The sequence below is a fragment of the Panthera tigris genome, chromosome A2, assembly GCF_018350195.1.
Source record: "Panthera tigris isolate Pti1 chromosome A2, P.tigris_Pti1_mat1.1, whole genome shotgun sequence".
Lineage (NCBI taxonomy): Eukaryota > Metazoa > Chordata > Mammalia > Carnivora > Felidae > Panthera > Panthera tigris.
This window is the reverse complement of record NC_056661.1, coordinates 4,557,682-4,583,227: the sequence shown is the minus strand read 5'-3', so window position 1 is coordinate 4,583,227 and position 25,546 is coordinate 4,557,682. Positions and strand designations below refer to the sequence as shown.

The window sequence follows — 25,546 nt, the reverse complement described above, 5'->3', positions numbered from 1 at the left end:
GTCTATAGTTTTCTTGTGGTGTCTTTGTCTGTCTTTGGTATCAGAGTAATGCTGGCTTCATAGAATATGTTAGGAAGTATTCCTTCCTCTTCTATTTTTGGAAGAGTTTGAGTGGAATTAGTGTTAATTCTTGGAATGTTTGGTAGAGTTTACCAGTAAAACCATCTGGTTCCAGACTTTTCCCTAATGACTAAAGGCATTGAGCATGTTTTCATATGCTTACTTCTCATTCCTCTAATGAGGTGTCTGTTCAAAGCATCTGCCATTTTTATAAATGTTGGCTTGTCTGTTTTCTTACTGAGTTTCTGGGATTTCTTTATATTTCTGGATATCGTTCCTTTATGATACTTTCATTTGCAGATATTTTTCCATCTGTGGCTTGCTTTCTCAGTCTTTCACCAGCGTCGTGCAAAGAGTAGAAGGTCTTGATTTTGATGAAGCCATTTTATTGATTTTGTCTTTTCTGGTTTATGGTGTGTGTGTGTGTCTGCATCTGTGAAATAATATTGACCATTTTAACCATTTTTATTAAGAAAAATTTTTTTAACATTTATTTTTGAGAGAGACAGAGCGTGAGCTGGGGAGGGGCTGAGAGAGAGGGAGACACAGAATCTGAAGCAGGCTGCAGGCTCTGAGCTGTCAGCACGGAGCCTGATGCGGGACCCAATCTCACGAACTGCAGATCATGACCTGAGCCGAAGTCTGCCGCTTAACCGACTGAGCCACCCGGGCGCCCCTAACCGTTTTTAAGTGCACAATTCGATGGCATGAGATACATGTACAATGCCGTGCAGCCATTACTACTATTTCCAGAGCTTTCTGAGCATCGCAAATAAAACTGTCTCTGTGAAATGATCTCTTCTCCCCCCTTCCCGGCCCCTGGCGACCTCTGTTCTACTTTCGGTCCATGAACTTGCCTGTTGTAGGTTCCTCATACAAGTAGACTCATCGAGCATTGGTCCTTCGGTGTTTGGCTCTCTTCACTGAGGATCGTGTTTTCAGGGTTCATCCACGTTGCAGTGTGTGACCGTGCCTCATTCCTTTGTACAGCTAAATAGCGTTATATCGTGTGGATACACCTGCCACATTGTGCTTATCCGTTTGTCTATCTGCAGACACTTGGGGTCCTTCCACATTTTAGCTGCTCTGAATGCTGCTGCGAGGAACAGGAGTATAGAAATATCTCTTTGAGATCCTGCCTTCGGTTCCTTTGGGTACATATCCAGAAGCGCAATTACTGACACATGGTAAATCTATTTTTAATATTTTGAGGAAACACCATGCTGTCTTCCACAACAGCTGTACTGTGGCGAGGTCGTCGAGTGCAACAGCCAAGAAAGGATTCTTGAGATGCTGTAGGTGCAACTTAGTAAGTTTATGCAAGTCGCCCCGGGGTAGGAGCCGTGGGCCGACAGAGCCGCGCTTTTGTTGTGGGAAGCTGTGGTTGTCGCTCAGTGCTCAGGGGGAGGGGACGTACAGGGAGTGTTAGGTCATAAGTGTTTTCTTCGACTTTCTACCTGCAAAACTACTTTCGCAAGATTTCTCTGGTGCTTATCGTTCAGTTCGACATTAACTGTTGGTGAGATATACAGGCAGTCATGAGACCCTTTAAGAATGTAGCAACCGGCACGCATTTGATCCTTATCAGAACTATGCAGGCTAGAGGTTAGCCTGCCCGGCTAAAGGTGAACGTTTTCGTGCTGCCGTGCCCCGTCAGTACTGAGATTTTAACAATTCAAGTCTTGCAGTCCACGAGCACGGATGTCTTTACTCTTAGGTCTTCAAGTTCTTTGAGCAGTGGCTTGTAGTTTTTATTGTACAAATCTTTTACCTCCTCGGCTAAGTTAATTCCTAAGTGTTTTAATTTTTTTTTGATGCTATTTTAAGTGGATTTGTTTTCTTCATTTTGTTTACAGATTGTTCGTTGTTAGTGTATAGAAAGGCAGCTGGTTTTTTTGTGTTTGTTGATTTTGTATCCCTTGACTTTGCTAATTCATTTATTCTGACGGGTTTCTTGGGGGGGGGTTGTGGAATCGTAGGGTTTTCTGCATTTGAGTGTATCATCTGCCAACAGCGGAGTTAACTTTTTCCTTTCCAATTAGGACGACTTTGTTTTTTGTTTCTGTTGCCTCGTGCTCTGGCTACAACTTGCAGCAGCGTGTTAAATGAAGTGGTGAAAGCAGGCTTCCTTGCCTTGTGACCTAAGAGGGAAAGCTCTCAGTCTTTCACCATTGACTGTGATGTTGGCTGTGGGTCTTCCATATGCGGCTTTTATCGTGTTGAGGTAGTTTCCTTCTGTTTCTGGTTTGCGGAGGTTTTTGTTTTTGTTTTAATCACAGAAGGGTGTGGAATCGTCAAATACTCTTCCTGCATTTGGTGAGATGATCATGTGATTTGGGTTTTTTAGAGTATTGCTACCCCTCGGGTGATTTTATCCCTAGGAAAACAAGTATTTAATGATAACCTAGGCCAGAAGGCTGTGTTGGGCATTTTACACAGTAGCTCCCGTGATCCTCGCACAGCCCCGCGAAGGGGGAGGTCCCGTTTTACAGGCAGGAGAATGAGAGATGAGCGATGAGAGAAGTTAACCTGCTCGGGGTTCCCCAGTGAGGACGTGGGAGAGCCGGAGCCCTCTGCTCTCATCTTCCTCTGAGTTCGGGCTTCCCTCCTGGCCTTTCTCCTGGTTCACTGTTCTTCCGCTTTTCCGTGGTCCTCAACTGCCTGCGTTTATGTGTCTGATGTCTGTCTCCGCCACTGGAATGTGAGCTCTTGAGGGCGGGGCCCCGTCGGTCGTGTTCTCTGCTGTGTGTCGGCCTCCAGCACGGCGATGGCTCTGGGTCAGCGCTTGTGGAATGAGTGACCGAACGGACGGGTCAGACTGATTCTGGAGGGTGGCAAGACGCCTCGTGACGTGAGCAGTGAGTGTGTTGTGCGCCCCCCTACCTTTTCCAAAACCGAAGTGAAAGTCACAGAATGTAAAATCAGCCACTTGTAAGGGAACAGTTGAGTGGTGACCAGGGAATTCGGTGTTACGCAGCAGCAGCCATCGCCATGCGCTCCCGAAACATTGTCTTCAGCCCAAACCGAAAACCTGTGTGCGTTTCCCATTTGTTCCTCACGTGACCCTTCGTGCCTGGCCTCCTTCACTTAGAGTGCCATTTATGAGCTCATCCGCATTGTACCGCGTGTCAGAATGTCGTGCTTTTTCACGGCTGAATAACTTTCCGCAGCATGGCGCTGTCCATCCATTCTTCTGCTCATGGGCATTTGAGCTGTTTCCGCCTCGTGGCCGCCGCGAATCGCCTGCTGCCACGAACACGTGTGTGTGCGCTTCTTCGGTCACCGGTTTCCGGTTCCTTCGGAATCTACCCAGGAGTGGAATTGCTGGGTCAGACCGTGTTTCTGTGTTTGATTTTTTTTTCTTGGTTTTTCCCTCTCTCCTTTTCTTAAAGTTCTCTCCACGCCCGACGTCGGGCTTGAACACACAACCCTGGGATCAAGAGTCACATGTTGGGGCGCCTGGGTGGCGCAGTCGGCTAAGCGTCCGACTTCAGCCAGGTCACGATCTCGCGGTCCGGTCCGTGAGTTCGAGCCCCGCGTCAGGCTCTGGGCTGACGGCTCGGACCCTGGAGCCTGTTTCCGATTCTGTGTCTCCCTCTCTCTCTGCCCCTCCCCCGTTCATGCTCTGTCTCTCTCTGTGCCAAAAATAAATAAAAAACGTTGAAAAAAAAAATTAAAAAAAAAAAAAAAAGAGTCACATGCTCTTCCAGCCAAGCCAGCCAGGCAGCGCTCAATGCTCAGCTGTTTAAGGGACCACCAAACCGCTCTGTGCAGTGGCTGAATGGTTTTACGTTCCCACCAGCAGTGTATGAGGGTCCCACTTCTCCCTGCACCCTTGCTGCCACGGCCTTCCTTCTTTTTTTTCCGCTTATTAATCTTTTCCATCCTAGCCACCCTAGAGGGTGTGAAGTGGCATCTCGTGGTTGCTTTGAGTTGCGTTTCCCAGGTGACGAGCGATGCCAAGCATCTTTTCATGCGCTCGTTGGCCACTTGCCTATTTTTTGAAGAAACATCTACCCAAGTCTTTTTGCTCATTTTTTAATTGGGTAGTTTGTCTTTTTGTTGTTGAGTTGTGAGAATTTTGTGTGAATTCTGGATAGGCCCCTGTTTTTAAATGCCAACAGTGGAAGCACATTATGGGGCAGAGTGAATGGGTGACCTGAGTTCCCTGAGTTGGGAGCTTAAGTGATCCAGGGGGATCCAGATGGTTGCCCTCTGATCACATGTTGATCCAGAAGCCATTGGGAGATTGGGAGCTGCGGTTGGTTTATTCCTTTGGAAAGTCAACTAGAGTGTTGGTTGTGGCCCAAGAGAACGTGCTAGTGCTGCCCCAGGACAGGGGACCTGGTTCAGACAGGGAAATCGGTTCCTAAGTGTCCTAGGGATCAAGAGAGTGGAGTTTTGCTGAAATGCTCCCTTTGCATCTGCATGAAGCCCTTCTTGTCTCAGTGAGTGAATTACGTCCTGTACTCTGGCTGTGCAGTAAAATATTTAAGCCACCCATGTAGTTAAATCGTTTTTAGTAGCCACATTAAAAAAGGCCAAAAGAGAAATGGGTGAAATTAATTTTGACAATGTATCTTAGCCCACTATATCTAAAACATCATCTCAACACGCGATCAGTATTCTTTGTTTTGTTTTGTCTTTTAAGGTTTGTTTATTTTTGAGAGAGTGCGAGTAGGGAAGGGGCAGAGAGAAGGGGGGTGGGTGGACGGCAGATCTGAAGTGGGCTCTGTGCTGGCATCAGCGAGCCCAATGTGGGTCTTGAACTCATGAGCTGTGAGATCATAACCCGAGCCGAAGTGTGACAGTCAACTGACTGAGCCACCCAGTCACCCCAAACACATAATCAGTATTCTTAAATCCCTGAGATATTTTGTATTCTTTTTTCATACAACCCTTTAAAATTTGGTGTGTGTATTACAGTTACTGAATCATCTCAATTTGGACGCTCAATTTTATCAGAAAGATTTTTTAAAATAGTTTATTTATTTTAAGAGAGAGTGTGCATGTGCACGAGCGGGGAAGGGGCAGAGAAAGAGGGAGAGAGAAAATCCCAGCCAGGCTCCATGCTGTCAGCGCAGAGCCCACCACGGAGCTCAATCCCACGAACTGTGAGATCACGGCCTGAGCCGAAATCTAGAATCGAACGCTCACCCGACTGAGCCACGCAGGTGCCCCTATTCAGAAAGATTTGGTCTGTATTTAGATTCCATAAAATTCACATTCAAAGAAAGAAGCAGATTCACAAACTCAGGTTGCTCCAAACATACGTAAAGACCTTTCACTAACAAGCGAGCAGGGACTGTCTCATCATCCGGATTTTTTTTATATAACTTTTAATTTTGAAGTAATTTGCAGAGTTGCAGAGGTTGTACAAAGAGTTCTCATGTACCTCACACCCAGCTTCCCCTCATATTAACATTTTCCACGACCATGGCACACAATATTAATTTGAATTTACAGACTTTTATTAACAGAGTTTATTTGGATTTCCCCATTTCCTAGTGTTCTTTTTCTGTTCTAGAATCTATTCAGGATCCTACGTTGCATTTAGCATCATGCCTCTTTTTCTCCTTCATTCTGTGACAAGTCCTCTGCTTTTGCTGGTCTTTTATGATCTTGACATTTTAATAATATTAAATTCTATTCAAAAATTAAAAATAAATAAAAAATAAAAATATGCTAGCCTAGCATTTTGAAGAGTGCCCCTCAGCTTGGCTTGTGTGGTGTTTCCTCGTGATTAGGTGGGGTTGCATACTCTGCTACTTATTAGAAGCAAGTCCAGTCCAGGCCACACTCAGGCGGAGAGAAATTCAGCTTGGTATCCTGGCGGTGGTGGTTCAGACCACCGTAGTAACATTGTTACAGCTGTTTGGGGGAGATTCTTTGCAACTGTGCGGATAACCTGTTTCTTTTCCAAGTGTCATCCCAACCTTTTCAAGTTCAGCATCCATCAGGGGTGTTCTGTGGGGATTTCTGTTTCCTTTATTTCTGAATTTATTAATTGGAATTCTTCTGTAAGGAAGAGTTGTCCCTTATCCCCCATTTACAGATTTATTCACTCATTCATTTATTTCAGTGTGGATTCGTGGATATTTGGTTTTTTCCTTTGGATTATAATCGAGTCCCATTGTTATTCAAACTGTTCTTGTGGCCACTGGGACCTCCCTCAGGCGGGCCCCTGTGCCCTTTCATTATGTTCCCATCATGGTTTTTGGGGTGCTTTCTCACTTTCGGGCACCACAGGCTCATCCTGGGTCTCCCTGCCCCAGCCCTAGAATCAGCCATCTCTAAAGGAGTCCTGGTCCCTTTTATTAAAGAATGGTATGTAAAAGCCAAGATCTGGGAGTGAAGTGTGCTTTTTGCTGCTGTGATATCACTGTGTTTGGGCCTCTCCAGGGACAGAGCTGGGAAATGCATGCATTTTACAGTTGACCCTTGAACAGCACGGGTTTGAACTGTGTGGGTCCACTTCTATGTGGATTGTTTTTAATAAATAACAGTACCGTAAATGTGTTTTTTAATGATTTTTTAAATAACATTTTCATTTTCTAACTTAATTTATTGTTAAAGAATATAGTATATGGGACGCCTGAGTGGCTCAGTCGGTTGGGTGTCCCACTTGATTTCAGCTCAGGTTATGCTCTCACAGTTGATGAGTTCGGGCCCTGTGTCGGGCTCTGTGCTGGCAGCATGGAGCCTACTTGGGATTCTCTCTCTCTTCCTCCTTCTCTCTCTCTGCCCCTTCCCCATTTGCTCTGTCTCTTAAAATAAATAAACATCAAAAAATAAAGAATACAGGATATAATAATACAGCATACAAAATATGTGTTTATCCTCCTTATATTATTGATAAGGCTCCCATCAACAGTAGACTGTTGGTAGTTAAGTTTAGGGGGAGTCAAAAGTTCCTAGGCAGGTTTTTGACTGCTGGGGGGGGGGGGTGGGAGGAGTTCGGCGCCCCGACCCCCGCATTGTTCAAGGGTCACCTGTGCTCACCACCCCTGCCTGCGTCATTTCTGCGTCTGTGTGATATCACAGCGAACCTCGGTTCATACCGGGGCCTTCACCTCCAGTCCCGCACCAACAAGTTTCTTCTAGCATTCCTCCATTGCTAATTCTAACTTTCTCCGAAGGGAGAAACCCGACCCTCATTATCTACCATATATTTGCTTATTGTTGAACTCCAGTGGGCTGGGAAAGCAGTTTCCGAATTGCTGACCAGGACTCCTGGAAGAAGTACATTTACCAGCTTGAGTACAGTGTTTGTGTGTAATTCTTCCTGTCTTCGGCCTTCTGCTGCGTGGCTCAAACACACTGCTGCTTCCCACATCCTCGCCGATGCGGTTCTGTCGTACGTTTGGAATACGGCAAGGCTCGTTGGTCACAGCCTATGTTGCACCTTGGGCCCCCTGCCCCTGCCCAGCTGTCCATCCTTATTGTTTCGGTTTGTTTTCGGTGAAATTCACACCGGGTCTTGACATGCAGCCATCATCTACCGGAACAGTGCAGAACGGTGCCGTCCTCCCCCGTGGCCCCCCATGCCACCCCTCTGAAGTCAGCCCCCTGCCCCCACAGTCCCTTGTGACCACTCATCCGTTTCGCATCCCTGTAGTTTTGCCTTTTCCAGATTGCCGTGTAAACAGAACCGTCCAGTACGTAGCCCTTGGTGTCTGGGTTCCGTCACTTTGCAGAACTTAAGATTCACCCGCGTCATTGCCTGAGTGAGCGGCTCGTTCCTTTTTACCATGTGGACGCCCTGTGGTCCGCTTACCCGTCTGCCAGGTGAAGGACGTCTCGGTTGTTCCCGGTTCTGGGTGATCGTGAGCAAGGTCTCCCTGAACGTTTGCGTCCAGGTTTTTGTGTGAACATAGGTTTTGGGCGCACGGGGGTCATGGTCCCAGCTCACGTGCGACGGCTGGTCGCACAGAGCAGGCGTGTCTCGGGGCTCCAGCGGTGCCCTCGCCTGGGCTGAGCATGGGCGCTAGTCTCTGCTTTCCGCGTGGATGGTGCCGTCCTGTCTCTCTTTTTAAGACATAGCTTTATGGATTTATAATTCACAAAGCATACAATCCATCGCTTTAAAGTGTACACGGCATTGCTTTTAGCGTTTGCGGAGTAGTGCAGCCGTCACCACTAATTCCAGAACACTCCATCCAAAAAGAAACTCCGTCACTCCCCATCCTCCCTCCCTCCTTGGCAAACATTGGTTTACTTTGTTGCCTGTTTGGGACCTTGCTTGGGAGTGGAGTCACGCGGTCTGTGGCCTCTTCTGACTGGCATCTTTTATCCGGCCTGTTCTCGGAGCTCATCCCCACTGTAGCGCACCTCAGTGCCTCAGTCCTTACGGCTGGACGTACTCCACTGTATGGATGGACTAGGTTTTGTTTATCTGTTTGCACTGTTAGCAATTCTGTGCACAAGTTTTTGCACAGATAAATGTTTGCACTTCTCTGGGGCATATACGTAGGAGTAGAATTGCCGGATCTTAAGGTGATTCTGTTTAATTTTTTTAAATGTATTTTAAGTTTATTTATTTTGAGAGAGAGAGAGAGCAGGGGAGGGGCAGAGAGAGAGAGAGAATCCCAAGCAGGCTCTGCACTGTCAGCGCAGAGCCTGAGGCAGGGCCGATCCCACGACCCTGGGATCATGACCCGAGCCGAAATCCAGAGTCGGATGCGCAACTGACTGAACCGTCCAGGCGCCCCTCTGTGTAATGTTTTGAGGACCCGCCATGTCTTTTTCCGCAGCAACCGCACCAGCTTACGTTCCCACCAGAGATGAATGGAGTCCTAGTTTCTCCCCATCCTCACCGACACCTCCTGTCGTTTTGGTTCCGGCCATCCTAGTGGGTGTAAACTAGTAAGTTCTCATTAAGTGTCGGTTTGCACTTGCCTGCTGGCTGATGACACCGAGCATCTTTTCATGTGTTTGCAATTCATATAGTTCCCATGGTGAAGTGTTTTGAACTTTAGAGGGGCTTTTTAAAAAATTGGGTTAGTTTCATTATTGTTGAGTTTTAAGGGTTCTTAATGTGCTCTGGATACAAGTGTCTTTATCTTAATACTGCGAGGGCATTACGGCAGACTCGGTCAGAGAGAGCTGGGGGATGCGTAGGGAAAGGCTTCCCTTAGGAAGCCAGACTCCTCTGAGGCTTGTGAGTGGGTAGGAGTCAGTGGGGTGGAAAGGACCGGGAGACCCCCTTCCAGGCTGAAAGTGGCGGCGCGGTGGGGTGGAGCGTCAGGGGCACTTGGGTTCGGAGGGGAGTCTGGGGTCAACTCAACCCGGGTACACTGGGGAGCCACTGGAGTGTGCCAGCCGGGAGTAGGAGGTGTCACTTGCTTATACAAAGGCCTCCCAGGCCTTTAGGGAGTGGGTGTGCCATCAGGGCCTCAGTGAAGCGTCAGTCCTTCCGATCCCTCTGGCCACGGCTCCAGAATCCCCAGCAAAGTGCCCGTCTCATGCCCGTTCCGGACTGTTTTGTGGCGGCACAGTCACGTTACAAAGCAGATGTGGTCCAACCTTTCCCGGAAGTAATTCAGTGGCTGCCAAACAGGAAGTACTTGTCTTCGTCCCAGAGGCAGGCGTTGGGGGCAGAGGGCGGACACCTGCAGTGTCTACGTGGGAGGGAGGCTCCGGGGCTTGGTCGTGGGCATGATGAGCAGGTGCTGGGGTGGGACTTGGGGGGCTGCTGCCCCTCCCTGAGCACGTGGCCCTTGAGGACGTGGCCTGTGCCCTTCCCTCATACCCCTTCCTCTCTGGGCTAGGGCCAGCTCTCGCGGGTTCCTTCAGCTGTGCCAGTTGGTGACCCTGCAGTGTGCCTGCTCATGTCCGAGGCAGATCGACCTTGGCGTGGAGTTGTTTTGGTTTGGTTCTGAGTCATCAGCTGAGGCCAGCATTAGCTGGACCCTAGCTGTTCTAGATTTAAGGCATCGTTTGATGTGCTTTCATTTTCCTTGGGAATTGTCTTAGAGCTGGTTTTTCCGTTTTCAAATTCAAGCTGGTTCCTATTGGCAAAACTGAGAGGAGAGAAGAGAATTCAGTTGTGAAATGGGAGCGAGTTTTCCTACGCCCAAAGCCACTGCTCTTTTCATTTCTCAAGCTCCACCCGCGTGGGGCCCGCCTGCGCCCTGTGGGTGTTTGTCAGGGAGGGAACACTGGCCCGGACGCATTTGGGTTTTGAACGTGCAGCTCCACCGTTTCGTGGTGAGATGTCCCGTCACTGTGATCACACTCTCTGGTCCGGGAGGAGGAAAAGAAACGTACTAGGTGTGTGTGCTGACTGGTGGAGAAAGCCCGATTTTCAGAAGTGGTCAAGTGCGAGCGAGTTCATTTTGGTTACTGGCTGCTACGGCTACACATCCTCCCTGCCCTCGTCTCCACCCCCACCCCCACAACAGGCTATTATTGGACAGTGAGTCCTGGCCTTCCCTGACCCTCCTGGGCTTTACTCAGATGCTAGTATCTGAGGTCACAGGAAGGGCATTTTGGTACATTTTATTAGGGAGTTTGTGCGGCTTTATTTGGAAGGGTTTGTTTTCTTTTAAAGTAAGTTAAAACAGTGCTTGCCAGCTTCCGTGTAAGCCCTCAGAGGCATCTTCCTGGACACATCCTGGCCGACTTCTGTTTTGGGGCGACAGCTCTGTAGGCACTATGGTAGGACTGGCGACGAGCTGGCGGGCAGTCCCAGGGCCAACGAGTCCTGTGCTCTCCCGCCCCTCCCCGCCTCTGGAGTGGAAAGGGCCCTGGCCTGCAAACGCCCTCTCGCGTAGGGCCAGGCTCGGCTTTGCCCACCTGCCCTGTTTCAGTTGAGACTTGGTGGGCGAAAGTGTGCCTTGAGTGATTGGGTGGGGAACCCACATGCTCCCCACCCGGCTTGCCCCTTCTAGAGTCGCCACCGTCTTGGCCCCTTGGCCACGCCTGGGTGGGCTTTCGGGGGCTCCCCAGGGCTCCCCAGAGCCCCCTGTGGAGCTGGCTGCTGGTGGCTCCTCTGCAGGGGGACAGTTGGTTGGTTGATGCAGCCGAGGGGGCTGACCCTCACTGGGGGATCGCTGAGGAGCCAGAACGGGAGGGACGTTGTGCCGGGAGACCTGGGGAAAGGTCAGGGGGCTGCTGAGTTGTGACAGGCCGCATGGATGCCAGCTGTGCGACTTGGGTTGTCGTTCCCTGCAGCATCCTTCTGTTCCTCCGTGTGGGACCCCAGAAACACCTGTATTTCCTAGAGGGCGGTGTCTGGAGAGGGGCAGAGAAGCACCTCAGAAGAGCAGATGTGCTTAAGAAAAGGCTCAGCCTTACCCTGGGTCACCAGGAGGGACAGTCGACCCTCCTACTTGGCTCTCCCACCAGTGCCTTCTCCTGGGCTCCTGGAGAAGGGAGTGGAAGAATCGGCCTGGGGTCAGCTTCCCCCAGAATCTCTCCTGACTGATTAATGTGTTTCCTGTGAAGATGGGAGTCACATAACTGAGTCACTTGTGCTGCCGCCCCCCCAAAGTGAGGGTCGGGCACAGATGAGTAGGGTGGGACAGGCCGTAATGTCAACATTAGCACAGTCCTGCGCTCGCTCAGGGCCAAGCTGTGGGCTCCCCCAGCCTCGGTTCTGACTGAGACAGGTTGTCCTGTGTTAGTCGTGGCTGAGCAGTTCGGGGGAGGGTGGGCGGGGTCCCGGACTGGCGAGAGCCACGGTCATTTCTCCCTCCTTTGTGCATCCAGAACCCTGTGGTGTTCTTTCCTCCTCTCATCGATGCTCAGAGAGGTGGGGTGGCTTGTCCAGGGTCACACAGGAAGTCAGAGCTGCTTTGGCATGCAGGAGGTCTTGGGCCTAGAAGTCCATGGTTTTCAGCCCTCATTGCACTGTTTTCCTTAAGCCTTTTAAAGTCATTTTTCTGCATCTTACTGCAGGGAGGATGTGTGTAGCGGGCTAGGAATTGGGAGTCCTCTCTCCAGTCCGTTCCCTTGAAGTTACCAACGTAAGCAATTAGTGAAGTCCTTCCAAAAACAGTTTTTTTTCTATGGGGTGTGTGCGTGTGCATGTGTGTGTGTGTGTGAGTGTGTGTGTGTGAGAGAGAGAGAGAGAGAGAGGGAGGGAAGAAATCTCTGTGGACTTCCCACATCAGTACCCATAGCTTGACCTCATTCTTTACGACAGCTGTGTGGCATTCCCCTTAGCTTAGACCGGCCATAATGTCCCTGACTTTTCCTGTTGAGGGACACCGGGCATCTCTAGGCCTCTCACTTCAGGAATGCCTCAATGACCCTCCTTGAACATCTGGAATCTTGGAAGTGGACTTCTAGGTCTGGTGGTGTTTGCTTTCCAACATAGGTTCTCCACGGCGCCTCCCTGGCTGTCTTTACTGGACAGTGGGCAGTGTCTCCTGTCGCCCTGGCAGCAGTCCCTGTGGGCTCACCATGGGGAACCAAGGGCTGGGCGTGGTGGAGCTGCGTCCACAGGAAGATGCCAGAGGCTGTGATGCATGGACTCGAGCGCCTGACCTTTGTGGGTTCCGTGTGGCCTTGGCAAATGATTAAAGGCCACTAAAGCTCAGTTTCCTGTCCTGACGTATGGCGAGAGCAGTGGCTCACTCCCGGAGCATTTGTGAGGATGACAGAAGGTGCTGGGTAAAGCCTGTGGTGCTGCGCCTGGCCCCAGGGAGGACTCGCTGAGTCGTGCCGCTGGCCGCCTGAAGCAGAGAGCGGGGCATTCACCCGGTGGTCAAAGAGGACCCCAGGGGTGGAGGGGTACGTTGGTATTCTCTGTGCTCCGTGAGGGGCCCTGTCTGTATGCTAAAGTCTTTTAATACTGGGGCGCCTGGGGGGGCTCAGTTGGCTAAACGTCCGACCTCGGCTCAGGTCATGTCTCGCCATTCGTGGTTCGAGCCCCGCGTCAGGCTCTGTGCTAACAGCCCGGAGCCCGGAGCCTGCGTTGGATTCTGCGTCTCCCTCTCCCTCTGCCCCTCCCCCCACTCACGCTGTCTCTCTTTCTCAAAAATAAATAAACATTAAAAAAAAGTCTCAGTACAGGAAACTTAAAATATATGCGGAAGTGGAGAGTAGCGAACCGCCCCACACCAGCACTTACTTGAGTACAGTGCCCGTTTCGTCTTTGGCCGTGGGATTATTTTTTGAACAAAAATTTTTTTTAACGTTTATTTATTTTTGAGACAGAGCATGAACGGGGGAGGGTCAGAGAGCGAGGGAGACACAGAATCAGAAGCAGGCTCCAGGCTCCGAGCCGTCAGCACAGAGCCCGACGCGGGGCTCGAACTCACGAACTGCGAGATCATGACCTGAGCCGAAGTTGGTCGCTCGACCGACTGAGCCCCCCAGGTGCCCCGGGATTATTTTGAAACAAGTCCACGACATCCTCTCTTTTAATTCGAAAGTATTTCAGTCTGTGTGTATGAAAGATAAGAGTCTTGTAAAAGTGACCTAACTGTGGTATCATCACGTTGGAAATTAATAAATTAATAATTCTCAATATCAAGTATCCGATGTCAGAGCTTTCGTGTGATCACACATATATATATTTTAATAATTTGTTCACATCAGGATTCAGACAAGGTCGGTGCCTCGCAATTGGTTGCTGCATTTCTTAAGCTTCTTTAAGTCTTTTCTTTCTCTGCCTTGCCAAGCATTCTGCACAGCTGTATGGTTTGCCCCGTTGGGATGTTGCTGACAGCAGCCCTATAAACTGGCAGTTAGATACAGGGCCACGATCAGATTCAGGTTTAACTGTGTTTGAATCCAGGGCCTTCTAACAGGGAGGTGGCAGGCAGACCCCTAGAAGGAAGTGTGGGCAGGGCCAAGATGACAAGGACTTGCCCCGAGGTCGTCCTCAGCTAGTGAGTTCTGGAACCCCGGGGGAGTGAGGGCCAGCTCCTCTTCTGGTCGCACACAGGGTCCTCCAGGGCTAGCTCTGCCGGCTGCAGAAGAGGGCGGGGCCCTGGAGACAGCTCTGGGGAGGGTCCCGGGTGCTGGAGAGGCAGCAGCAGAAGCCGCAGGCGTGGGCGGCTGGCCCCAGGACTGTGGGCCCATGCCCCCAGGGCTCCTGTGACCTGGACTGCCCAAAAGCTGTGGACAGGTCCACGCGCCATCAGCTCTGGGCGCTGGCACCAGTTTGGCCAGTTCTTCTGGGTCTTAGTTTGCTGAGTCTGGAGAAAGACGCTGGCCTGCGGCCAGTATCCTGGGCGGTGGGTGGCCGCCCGTGGCCTGGGCCGAGACCATTTGGGGCCGGCTTCAGCTGCCTTTGCTGAGAGAGACCCTCCACACGTAGGCAGGGTCTGGCTGGAAGGACAGGGATGTTACTCCTGGGACTGTGGGCCCAGCACACCTTGAACTTGGCTACTCCTCACTGAACATGCTGCTGGCTCTTGGAGGCATTTCCTCGCTGCCTGTGCCTCCCGAGAAGCAGGCTGGTTTCCCGGGGAGGGGGCGTCACCCTTTTGGAAGTTCCTAAGCTGCAGCGGGCTGAGGTCTTACCAGAGGGAGCTCTGATCAGCCGTCGTCAGCGTGCTGTGACGTACACGTCAGCTGCCAGCCGCCGATCCCAGGTCAGTAGAGCAGGACACCCTCTGGGCACTCGGGGGAGGGCCCCTGCCCAGCCCAGATGCTGCGTGCCCAGCTCTGGGGAGTCGTAAGCGTCCCTCCCGCTTTCCTCCGAGGGCCACGGGTTCCAGAGAGTACTGCCCACCCTGAGTGAGTCCTGCCAGCCGCGTGGCACCAAGCAGGTTACCTGCGTTTCAGCTTCTTCATCTGTGAAATGGGGCCAGTGAGAGAACTTGTGCTTCGGGCTGGGACACAGTTGTACATGTCAAGTGCTTAGAAAAAGTGCCCGGCCGTGATAAATGTCGGGCACCCCCGCTCGGCACCAGGCCTTTGTCTTCTCTCCACGCCTTGAGTGCAGGATACGGGGCAGCCTTTCAGTGTGCCTGGGAGCTCCCATTTTCCTGCTGGGGAGTCCTGTGGCTTCAGTTACCGTCTGTCTGTGGGTGTCCCAGGTGACCTCTTGCAGCCTGGATCTCTTTCTGATAAAAGCAACAGCTTCCCTGATCACTGAGACAATCAGCTGCTGCTTTGTCTCATCAAATACTCCCCCTCGTAGTTGAACAAACCGAGGCTTAGGAGGACAGGCCTTGTGACCAAGGCCACGTGGCCAGTGAGAAGCGAGCCCCCGGCCCAGTCTGACCCTGTGCTCGCAGGGTCGTCCGAAGGTTGCTCACCTCCTGCTGGTGACCCGGAGGCCCCAAGCCATCCTCCCCTCCCTGACACGTCGTTCCCTTCGCCGAGTTCCTCCGCCAAGCGCGTGGCTTCGTGGCACTGTGTCCACTCACAGAAATTTCAGGAAACGACGAGACATCTATCGAGGTAGTCGGAGTGCTGTGGCAAGCCCCGCCGTGGCCATCCCCTGGTTCCAGCACTTACCACCTCTGACCTGCCACTTTCCTGCCTGTGTCATTTTGGAGCACGCCCCACACATTGTCACTTCCCGTGTCACTGTTTCAGAACGTGTCTCTAAGAGATGGGGACTGCTTTTCAATAAAATATCAGTGTCAGAACCTACACGTTGACCATCCCTTCACACCCGAGGGATTTTGTGAAAAGTTTGTTTCTCCGTTTGAATCGGGATGTAGACACGACCACCGTGTTGCGGCTCACGTGTTGGTAAGGGGCGGAGACGGGGAGTCTCCCTCGCCCGTTGCTCTTTTCTGCAGTTGACTTGTTGAGGAAACCAGGCCATTTGCCCTGTGGAGTTGGTATCGCCGGCGTTTTGTGGCTTTCGGGCCGCGGCGTTCGTTATTGAGCAGCATCCTCCGCTGCGTCTATTCCCCGGGTTCACTCGAACCGGCATCTGGAGGTGAAGCCCTCCCCGGAAGGTGACGCATCGGTCTCATCTGTGGCCTGTGTGATGCTGGCCACAGTTGACGGACGGCTCCCCAGTCACTGACCCGCTAGGAGGCACAGAGCAGTGGTGCCCACGTCAGCTGGAGTGACCCACGTGGTCTGCCTCTCGTAGCTTCTGTGTTGACCTAGTGGAACAGGACAGATGTCTGATACGGTTTTCTTGTTTTGTTTTGTTTTGTTTTGTTTTGTTTTGTTTTGTTTTGTTTTGTTTTGTTTTTTGGCTTCCTTTATCTGCCAGGTTCAAATCTCGCCCCCAGTGGTGGTGTCCTGCAGGCCAGAGGGTGTTGGCTTCCTGGGATGCAGATCTGGGCTCACTCTTTCTTTCTTTCTTTCTTTTTTTCTTTCTTTCTTTCTTTCTTTCTTTCTTTCTTTCTTTCTTTCTTTCTTTCTCCCTCTTTCTTTTTTTCTCTTCCTTCCTTCCTTCCCCTTCCTTCCTTCCTTCCTTCCTTCCTTCCTTCCTTCCTTTCTCTTTTAAGTTTATTTATTTTGAGAGAGACAGCATGAGTGGGAGAGGGGCAGAGAGAGGGAGAGACAGAATCCCCAGCAGGCTCCATGCTGCCAGTGCAGAGCCTGATGTGGGGCTCAAACCCACAAAGCCGTGAGAGCGTGACCTGAGCTGAAACCAAGAGCCAGACACTTAACCAATTGAGCCACCCGGGTGCCCGTGGGCTCGCTCTTGCTGAGCCCAGAACCCCCTGTAGATACCTCTGCCCCCAGGATGTGGCCAAGGTCCATCTTTCCGGTCACCTACTGCCACCACGGTCCCCCCTCCCCTCCCAGCTGTGGCCATGTGGACTCGCAGGGCTCCGGAAGGACACTGTGGCCTGTGGGGCTTCTCCTCACCCCCTTCCTTCCCTGATCAACTCATAGCCACTCTCCACATCTGGCACAGCCTCCCCGGGGCCTTCCCGACCCCTCCCCACCCACACTGTTGGGTCACACCCCACTCTTGTCCATCTTAGTGTTTCAGTCTTTTGACAGAAATGGAGGGTCTTCCCTAGGCCAGCACCTGAGTGCGGGACCAGGGTCCCCACAGCCCCTGCCTCCAGTGGGTTCCCAGTTTGGTGGGGAGACATACCCACTGTGACAAGTGCCTCCGTTAGGTTGGGCACAAAACAGTGCAGGCACAGAGGAGGGGGTCAGCTGCATTTGGGGGCTTTATGGGGGCCCTTTCTCTTCTTCAACAAGACGTCGGAAAGCAGCCGGCCGGTGTTCGTGGCCCAGAGATCCTCGCGGCTTCCCTGCATGCTCTTCCGGGATTGCTGAGCTCCCGACTAGGTAGGGAGAAGAGATGCTGGGCCTTTTCTCTTGTGCTTCGTGTGTGACTTGGGAAGGAAAGCTGTCCCTAGGCTGCCCTCCACTCCACCTCATCACTCAGAGCAGGTCACGTGTCTGCCTCGGGCCAGGAGAAGGCTTGCCAGGTGTGGTTTAGATGGGACCATCCGGGGTAGAAACCACTCTCGCTGACCCCAAGGGCTGCTGGGGAGGAGGGGCGAGGCCAGTGTCCCCTCCCTGGTTGGCACTGGCTTGGGAAGGCCTGTTTGCTTGTCTTCCCTGCACCAGGCTCAAGGCTCCCAAAAGGCAGCGTCTGCAACTCTTTTACTTGACAGGTGTGCCTTCTACCTTTGTGGCCTGAACGCAGGGCACAGCGGGGCCCCACTGGTGTCCCCTCTGTCCAGAAGCAGGCTCGGGGCCGGTCAGGTCCCCACTCCCACGCGCTGCCCGTTCATCAGAGCTCAGAAAGGCCCACAGGGCTCACATGGCTCCTATAAACCATGGCGCTGGCTGTGGAGACTGAGGGGGAAGGTGGGGTGGCCCGGGGCCCTGGCTGCAGTTGGAGCGGGGGGCATGTAGGCTCAGCCCCCGTCTCTGCCCCCTTCTCTCCCGGGGCTGTGGCCCGGCCGGTCTGGGTGGAAGGAAGAGGGCATGTGCACGGAGCCCCCCTTCTTCACACCCCTGACTGCCGTGTCCTGGGTCTCCTCCCAGCTGCCGAGAGCTCCTCACCAGCAACCTGCACCCCTGGGCTTCTCTCCTGCTGGAGGGCTTGTAAAGCAATTGCGTATAATTCACATACCAGGAAATTCCCTTTGAAAGCATACAAATTCAGTGGTTTTAGGATATTCACAGTGTTGTGCAGCCATCACAGTTTTCTAATTCTAGAACATTCCCTGTTCCCAGGAAGCAACTGTGTCCCCATCAGTAGTCTTCCCCCAGGCCTCAGCACCCACGAACCCCCTTCCTGTCCGTGGATGAGCCTGTTCTGGACGTTTCACCCACGCGGACTCACACCCTGCGTGGCCTCTCGTGTCTGGTTCCCTCCCTGAGCGTCGCGTGTTCAGGGTCCGTCCGCGGGGCGGCGGGTGTGGGTGCCGGGGTCCTGCCCGCGGCTGTGATACTGCATTGTGTGGAGGGACCTCACTGTGTGTGTCCCTTCATCTGTTGGACACTTGGATCGCTTCCAGTTTTGAGTCTAGAGTAATGCTGTTCTGTGGACATAGACGTACAAGTGTTTGCGTGAATGTATGTTTTCACTTCTCGGCCGTATGTGAGGAGGGATACGTGGGTCGCATAGTTACTCAGTGTTGGATGTCTTGAGGAACCCCTGGACAGCTTTCCAGAGTGACCGCATCGGCAGTTGTGCGTTCCAGCCGCCGTGCCCAAGGGCACCATTTTCTCCTCACTACCACTTGCCGTTTTCCATTTTTAAAGTAATTGCTGGCCTCGTAGGTGTGAGGGGCTATGTTGTGGTTTTGATTTGCGGCTCCCTAGTCATTAGTGATGTTGAACATCTCTTCGTGTGCTTGCTGGCCATGTGGATGTCTCTGGAGACATTTCCCTTCCAGGAAGGGAGCAGGGGCTGGAGGCCCTAGAATCAGGGGCCTCAGAGTCGGATGAGATCTTAGCACTGCCACCCGGCAGTGTCTTCAGGCCTCAGTCTCTCCGTTTGTTGACGGGGGCCACGAGGGTTGCAGGGGAAGGTGTGCGCCAGGCTGCACGTGCCATCAGCAGGAATGTTTCCATTGACCGTCTGAGAACATCATTCTCGATCTGTGCTTCTGTTGTGGAGGCTGCTTTGCTGGGTCCAGTGCAAATAGGAAGTTGACTTCTTTCGGATAACGGAATGGATGAGAAGGAGGCACACGAGAGGGAAGCAGATAAGGGACCGGGAGAGAGAAACGGAGGCCTCGCGGAGGGCAAAGAAGGGCAGGGGCCGGTGGCGGGGAGCGTGCCTCGTGGCTGTCCCTGCAGCCTCCTGCCCGCCCTTCTGCGTGGCTGTGAGATGAACTTCCTTGTTTTCTTTGTTTAAGGAGGAGCCCAGGAAGGTTTGCTTCACCTATGACCTGTTCCTGAACCTGGAGGGCAACCCGCCCGTGAACCACCTGCGCTGTGAGAAGCTCACCTTCAACAATCCCACCATCGAGTTCCGGTACAAGCTCCTGATGGCTGGCGGGGTGAGTGTGCCCCCGCGCAGATGGATGCTGGGGACGCGCTGGCTGCTCGGTCGTGGCTCCCACGTGGCTCCTGACGTTGAGCAGCTTGGTGCCGGGGGTACCTCGGGGTCTTCCGGGCGCGTGTCTCCGGCCTTGGCCGGGTGCCCGAGACTCAGAGGTGCAGTTTGCGTCGGTGGCACCCGGCAGCACCGTGGGACCCGGGTGCCCCGAGCCTGTGCTGGGGCGTTGTCGCTGTGAGTGACCGGTCGCTAGTTATCCCCATAGTTTCCTGGTTGACTGTGGTTAATTAGCATCTTCCTTCATGGGAAGGAGGGGTGGGAGGAGTGGGCGTGAGGCCAGTCTGTCAGCGTGGCGAGGCGTGGGAGCCAGCTGTTAACCGGATTGGCAAGGCTGTGCCGGGGCTGCGTCATCGGGGGGAACAGCAGTGGCTCTCCGTGGGGTTCCCTGATGATGCGCGTGGCCTGGCAGTTTTGTCCTCGTGAAGCCAGACAAGTGGCAGCTCTCCAAGCCTGGGCCTCTTAGTGAGTGCGCGTGTGGCGGCCGAGCGCCGGGAGCACAGTGCAGAGCCGGAGGAGGGGTGCCTGAGGTGGAGGAGGAGGGGTGCTCGGCTGTAGGCTGGACTGTGTGTGCCGTGTGGCCGAAGGAGGGCCAGGCCAAGGACACGGGACATCCCAGAGCCACGTTTTAGTGACCCAGAATCACTGAGCATTTGCCTGGCTGCCGGCAGGGAGGATTCGGGTCAGGAGGCCCACCTGCCCAGTGCACACGGAGTTTGGGCTGAGCTGCTGCTTTCGGCCTCTGAAGCAGTCCTTCGTCATTTATTCAGTTGGGTCTTCTGTAAGCTTTATTTAAAAAAAAAAGAAGGGAATCAGTTATTCATTGCAGAAAATTTGACTAAGTTCTATCGTGTTCCTACTAACAGATGAGCCTATGATTATAGTCTAGCATGTGCTGGCTGATGGGAACAAACAGGCAGGCCTTGGAAGCAGTCTGCAGAGACATTTGTCCTGAACTTCGCCTGGGAGTTCTGGAAGGGGGAGGGGGTGCCTGGGTCGACAGTCTCCCCCAGCCCTGCTCGTCCACCTTCTTTCTGCTGCCAAACGTTTCCCCAAGCCCTTGCCACCCAGGGGTCCCACAGACAGCATTTCTGTGGGAGACAGACACGCAGGTCACATCCCACGGGCCTCCCAGAGCTCCAGGACCAAGGGGCCGTCCCCCTCCGTCCCCTGCGTAAGGAGCTTTTCTTTGCTAAGAAGAGATGAAGGTTCAGTGTGCATCACCAAAACATATAAAACTGGAGGGCGGAGGCGGTGGCAGGGGGAGAGGTTGGGAGCGCAGGTCTGGCTGGCCGTTTGGGAAGAAGGGCCGGTCCTGGAGGGAGGAGGGAGAGCGAGGCCCGTGTGCCACAGCACGGTGGCTTCTGCCAGGGGCTCTTCCCCCTTGTGGGGGCTGCCCAGAGAGCCGGTGGGCTGGTCAGGAACCTTCTCACCCTTGGGAGGCTGTGGGCTTCTGGGGCTTGCCCTGGGCTGACGGCAAAGCAGTGATCTCTGGTCTTAGGAGCAGCCTGGGACTCTTGGGGTCCTCGTGTGCTCTCCTGGAGTTGAGCGTCCCCAGTGGGGCCGGCATCTGCCGTCTTGCGGCAGATGACCGCAGACCCGCCCAGTCGTGGGTCGATGAGACCGGCCTTCCGTGCTGCGCCCCCACCGCGGTCACCGGAACTGATTACCCGCCTGAGCGCCAGGCCCCTCCTCGGCGGGGACCCGACGGCCAGAGGCCAGCCTTGAGGAGGCGGCCGCCCGTCCCCTCGGCACTGGGTCTCATCCGGTGCCCCGTCGGCAGTTGAGCTGCGCAGAAAGGAGCTCCTTCTGCGGCCGAGGGTCTGTATTTCCACCGGGTGTGCTGGGTCCTCGTGAAGCGCCGCGGCGGAGGAGGAAGCCAGGAGCCGCGTCAGGCCAGGAGGTGAACCTGAAGGGAGAGAAGGGACCTGAACACGAGGGAGAGGGAGGAAACGAGAGTGAAGGAGCCCAGACCCGCGTGTGCTCCTGGCTCAGGGCGTCAGTCGCCTTTCTCTCTCACACGCGTCCTCGCGAGCCCGAGACCCGGGCTACTCAGCTGGGCTCTGGGCACCGTGGGTCATAGTGTTGCGGTCGGACAGGCTCTGAGGAGGAGCTCAGGCCTCGGGCTGGGCTGCCTCGGGGTCGGGGGGCTGTGGGAGGGGATCACCCCGTGTTCTCTGACACCAGCCTCCTCAGAGGAGAGGTTTGGCTCATCAGGGAATCAGTCCCAGGCGTTCAAGGTTATTAATGGTGCTCGTGATACTGAGCTGAATGCTTTTTCCCCCCTTGCTTCATGATTATTTTTTTTAACGTGTGCTGCGTTCTTCTGTTCTGTCTCGTCGCTCTCTGGGAGGCTGCCTCTGAGTGTCTGGCTGCTAGCAGTGTTAAGGTGCAGTGTGTCAGTATTTGGACAACTTGCCCCCAAGCCTTCTCTCCTTCAGCAGGTGCGGCAGGAGCCCGGGATCCCGGGAGCACCTTCTGGCAGGACTCCAGGCCCTTCCTCCTCGCAGTTGGCTAACAGAGTGGGGCACTCGCTGCCCTCCCCCGCAGGCTCGTGCTGCGCCCACCCCCGTGCGGTTCTCTCCTGCCTCTGCCTCCCATGCTGCCAGTTCAGTCACCTTCTACCTGCTTGACCGTGGAGGAGGGCTCGTCTCCCCACCCCCACCCCCCACCCCCCACCCCGGAAACGCGGGACCCTGTGAAGTCCCCCGTACGCACGCCCATCAGAAGTTGCTCTCTCTGCCGCGCGGCTGCCCAGTGTGCGTATCTGGCTGGCCCCTCGCCTTTCCAAACCATGCTTCTGGTCCTTCCAAACCGCAGCGTGCCGGTCAGCTTGGGCCACGGTTGCCTTCTCGTGCTTCTCGGCACACTCCGCCGGTCTTCCTGGCCTCGCCCTCTGTCCACCGCGCTCGGGGCTCTCCTCCCAGAGGCCACGCGGCCACACCTGGGCCCAGCCATCCTGGGACCCCAGCTTCTCTTCACTCGCCACCTTGAGCCCGCTTTGCTCCGACCACTCAGCACCCAGCCTCTCGCGGAGGAAACGCCTTTGATTCTTTTGGACAAGTGACGCTCAGTTCCCCCTTGCCCTTGTCCCAGAAGGCAGCTCCCCCAGCCTCTGGCCGGACTCCTGCAGGCACACTTCCTCTTGCCTCCTTGCTCACTGATAACATCTGTCTCTTCTTTATCACTAGGTGATGGTAATGCCCGAAGGAGCAGAAACGGTGTCCAGGCCCAGCCCCGACTACCCCATGTTACCCACAATTCCACTCTCTGCCTTCTCTGACCCCAAGAAGACCAAACCGTCCCACGGCTCCAAGGTTAGTGAGGCGGAAGGCCCAGTCACATGGGAGCACTGGGGCCCAGTGGTGGGTCCTGGGCTCAGGGCGCCCCCTCTGCAGAGCTGGGCCTTCTGTTCCCAGACTTGCTCCCTTGGCATCTTCCTCTTAGAGCTCTTCGCTCCGCCTGGCGGCTCCCTGCCACTCAGGAGGGTCGGTCCCTGCTGGATTGCACGAGCAGCCGAGAAATTGTAGGCTCTTCACCCTCTTCCTTTCAAGGCCAGAGAGCCTCTGCCCCGTCCTCACTGCTGCCACTGCGTCAGTGGGCCTTAGGGCTCCCTCCGAAGACAGGACCCTGAGAGTCTTGCACGGCTGGGGCCCATGGACGCAGTATTTCTGCCACAGCCTTGACTGCCCAACTCCCAGGCCTCCTGAGCGTGGCCGGGACACCCCATCCGCCAGGGCTGGGTGCCCCCCCGACCCCCGGCCTGGGCTGTTCCAGGCTTGGCTTCTTTCTTTGGGAACAGCTCTCAGCACAGAAGGCTTATTTGGGGGAAGCGCCCAGTGGGACGATGTGGTGAGAAGGCTCATTTTTCCCCGAGAAGGAATGTTTTTGTCCTCTTGTCTCAGTCCTGTTGGGCGGGTGGCACTCTGCCTTCCTGTGACTTCTCTCTGAACTGTTCAGGACTGGTCACCGGAGCTCTTCAGATGGTGTCCTGATGTCCATATAAACTCATGAGCGTGCGTCCTGTTCCCTTGAAGCCGCCCACACAGTCCCGTGTCCCGGAGGCCAAGCTCATCTGGCTCTCAGGGTGGCTGCTTATCCTCCCGTCTCCGACCCCACAAGCTTATCTATTTCTCATCTTTGCGTGTTTCTTGCTTCATTCACCTGTTGGGTGTTGTGGACCTGGGGCACCCCAGGCGGGACAGGTTGAACTCTCAGGCCGTCTTCCAGCTTTACTCTTCAGCAACACTGGAGGAGAGCCACATCGCCCAGGCAGGGTCTTTCTGGCACTTTCCACAAGGTCAGTGGGTGTCTGATATCCCCGGATTTGTCTGACTTAAGTTCTCCAGATGTGTGTGGTCAGAGTCCAGGTATGGAGTGTGGCTCTTGGGATCTTCCCCATGCTGGCCTCCTGGGCCTGTCCTTCCCTGAACCACATGGAGGTTAAATGGAAGGAAGATGCTTGCTAGAGATCTTGGTGGTTTCTGTCTCAGCCATCTACGGTTTTTCGGGACTTTCTGCAGAACAGAAAGAGTAGGAGTTGCTATCTCTTCTGTACGTGTCATCTGCGAGCCACCCAAAACGTCTCAAAGAAATGCCCTCCCCCCCCCCCCGGGTGGTAAGGACACCCTGGTGGCCGGCAAGACTGCATCTGTGGCTGCTCGCAGCATCTGTCGCCAGCGTCTTTGAGATTCCTGGGAGCAAGCCCCCGAGCCAGAAGAGTGTATCTACCAGGTCCGGGAGGCTGGGGCAGGCAGGATTCCGTCCCCCTCCCTGCCCCAGGGTCTCTCTCCAGCCCCCCAGGCAGCGTGACTTAGGAGGCGCCTGCACGGGTTTCTCAGGCAGCGAACGGCAGGTTCTTCTCTGCTGACGGTCCTCAAAGAAACCCTTCCGCTTCTGAGCCGTCAGTCCCTCTCGGCTCTCCTTGGACGGCACCGCCTGTGCGCCAGCCGCTTCCTCCAGCTGAGCACCTTCCTTTGGGCACCCACATTGGTTCTCTGGCAGCCTGGAGCCAGAAGGTCTGATTGGCCAGGCCACCTGCGCCAGGCAGAGGGGCCAGGAGGGAAGGGCTATGTCCTTGCAGGGCCTTGACCATGGGAGCCCCGGGCCTGGGGGCCGGTGGCGAGTCTGGCTGCCACAGCCCTCGGTAGATCAGTCCCTGATGGTTCTGTCCCAGAGGGTGCAGTGGTGGTCGGGAACTGGAGGCTCCCACCCCGGTAATGGTTGGCCCCGTTGGCCCCTCTTCCTGAACTGTACTCTCGTAGCTCCAGGGGCACCCTGCTTCTCTGTCTGATGTCAGCCACTTGGCTTGGTTGACTTTTCTCTAAAACTTGGTTCTTAGGCACTTTTGGGTCATTAACGCTTTGAGAATACGACTGGGAGGAGTCCTTATCCCTGGGAATATCTACCTTATGCTCACGTCAGCGTGTGATTTCAGAGGGCTCGCGGTCTGGGAGCCCCGGGCAGACCCTGGTGAGGAGCTGCAGCTCCGAAGGCCGTTGCTGCTTGTGCAGGCCCTGGGCAGCCGTGGAGGCTCGCTTGGCCCTAGGACTCGGCGGGTAGGGGGCATGGTAGGAACTGCATTGGAGGCATTGGCCAGCGTGCCTCTTGGTGCTTGGACCCATTCCTGCGACCTAAGTGGGCACACGGACGCTGCGAGAAGAGGCCGGAATTACACGTGGAATTTGCTTCTGGCCTCCTTCCTCAGGAGACCAGCTTGCTGGGGAGTGGAGCCCCATTCTGCAAGCCAGTCCCCAGGGGGGCTGCCCCCTTAGACCGTGTGCTGGGGACTCGTGGCGTGAGCATCCCTTCCCCTGGCCCCAGTGATAAAGAGCTGGGGCCAGGGCACCCAGCGATGTTTCTCCAGGGAGGCGGCGGTGAGCCTCGGCCATGTGGGGCTGTCCCCGAACCCTTGGCACTAACATGGGGTATGGATTTGCAAGAAGACGGCGACCGGAGTGGATCAGAGGTGTTCAGGGCTGCACTGTCTGTCCCTGGGTCCCTTTGCCAGGAAAGCTCCATGGTGGGCTGTGAGGGCAGCAGGGGCCTTGCTGCTGGGCCTTTTCTTGCTTTGCCTAC

At 54.4% G+C, this 25,546-nt stretch overlaps 1 protein-coding gene across 4 annotated transcripts in view; it reads left to right on the top strand.

The window, feature by feature from the left end:
- The window catches only part of MLLT1 (MLLT1 super elongation complex subunit), a 67,793-nt gene that overhangs the window by 26,832 nt on the left and 15,415 nt on the right, over window positions 1–25,546 (top strand). For 3 of the 4 annotated variants that reach the window (XM_042977934.1, XM_042977936.1, XM_042977933.1), the window contains exons 4-5: window positions 19,269–19,412; window positions 22,660–22,785. In XM_042977934.1, coding sequence (XP_042833868.1) covers window positions 19,269–19,412; window positions 22,660–22,785 — 270 coding nt within the window. The remainder of the gene's footprint in view (window positions 1–19,268; window positions 19,413–22,659; window positions 22,786–25,546) is intronic. The other variant, XM_042977935.1, reaches the window with a different exon arrangement.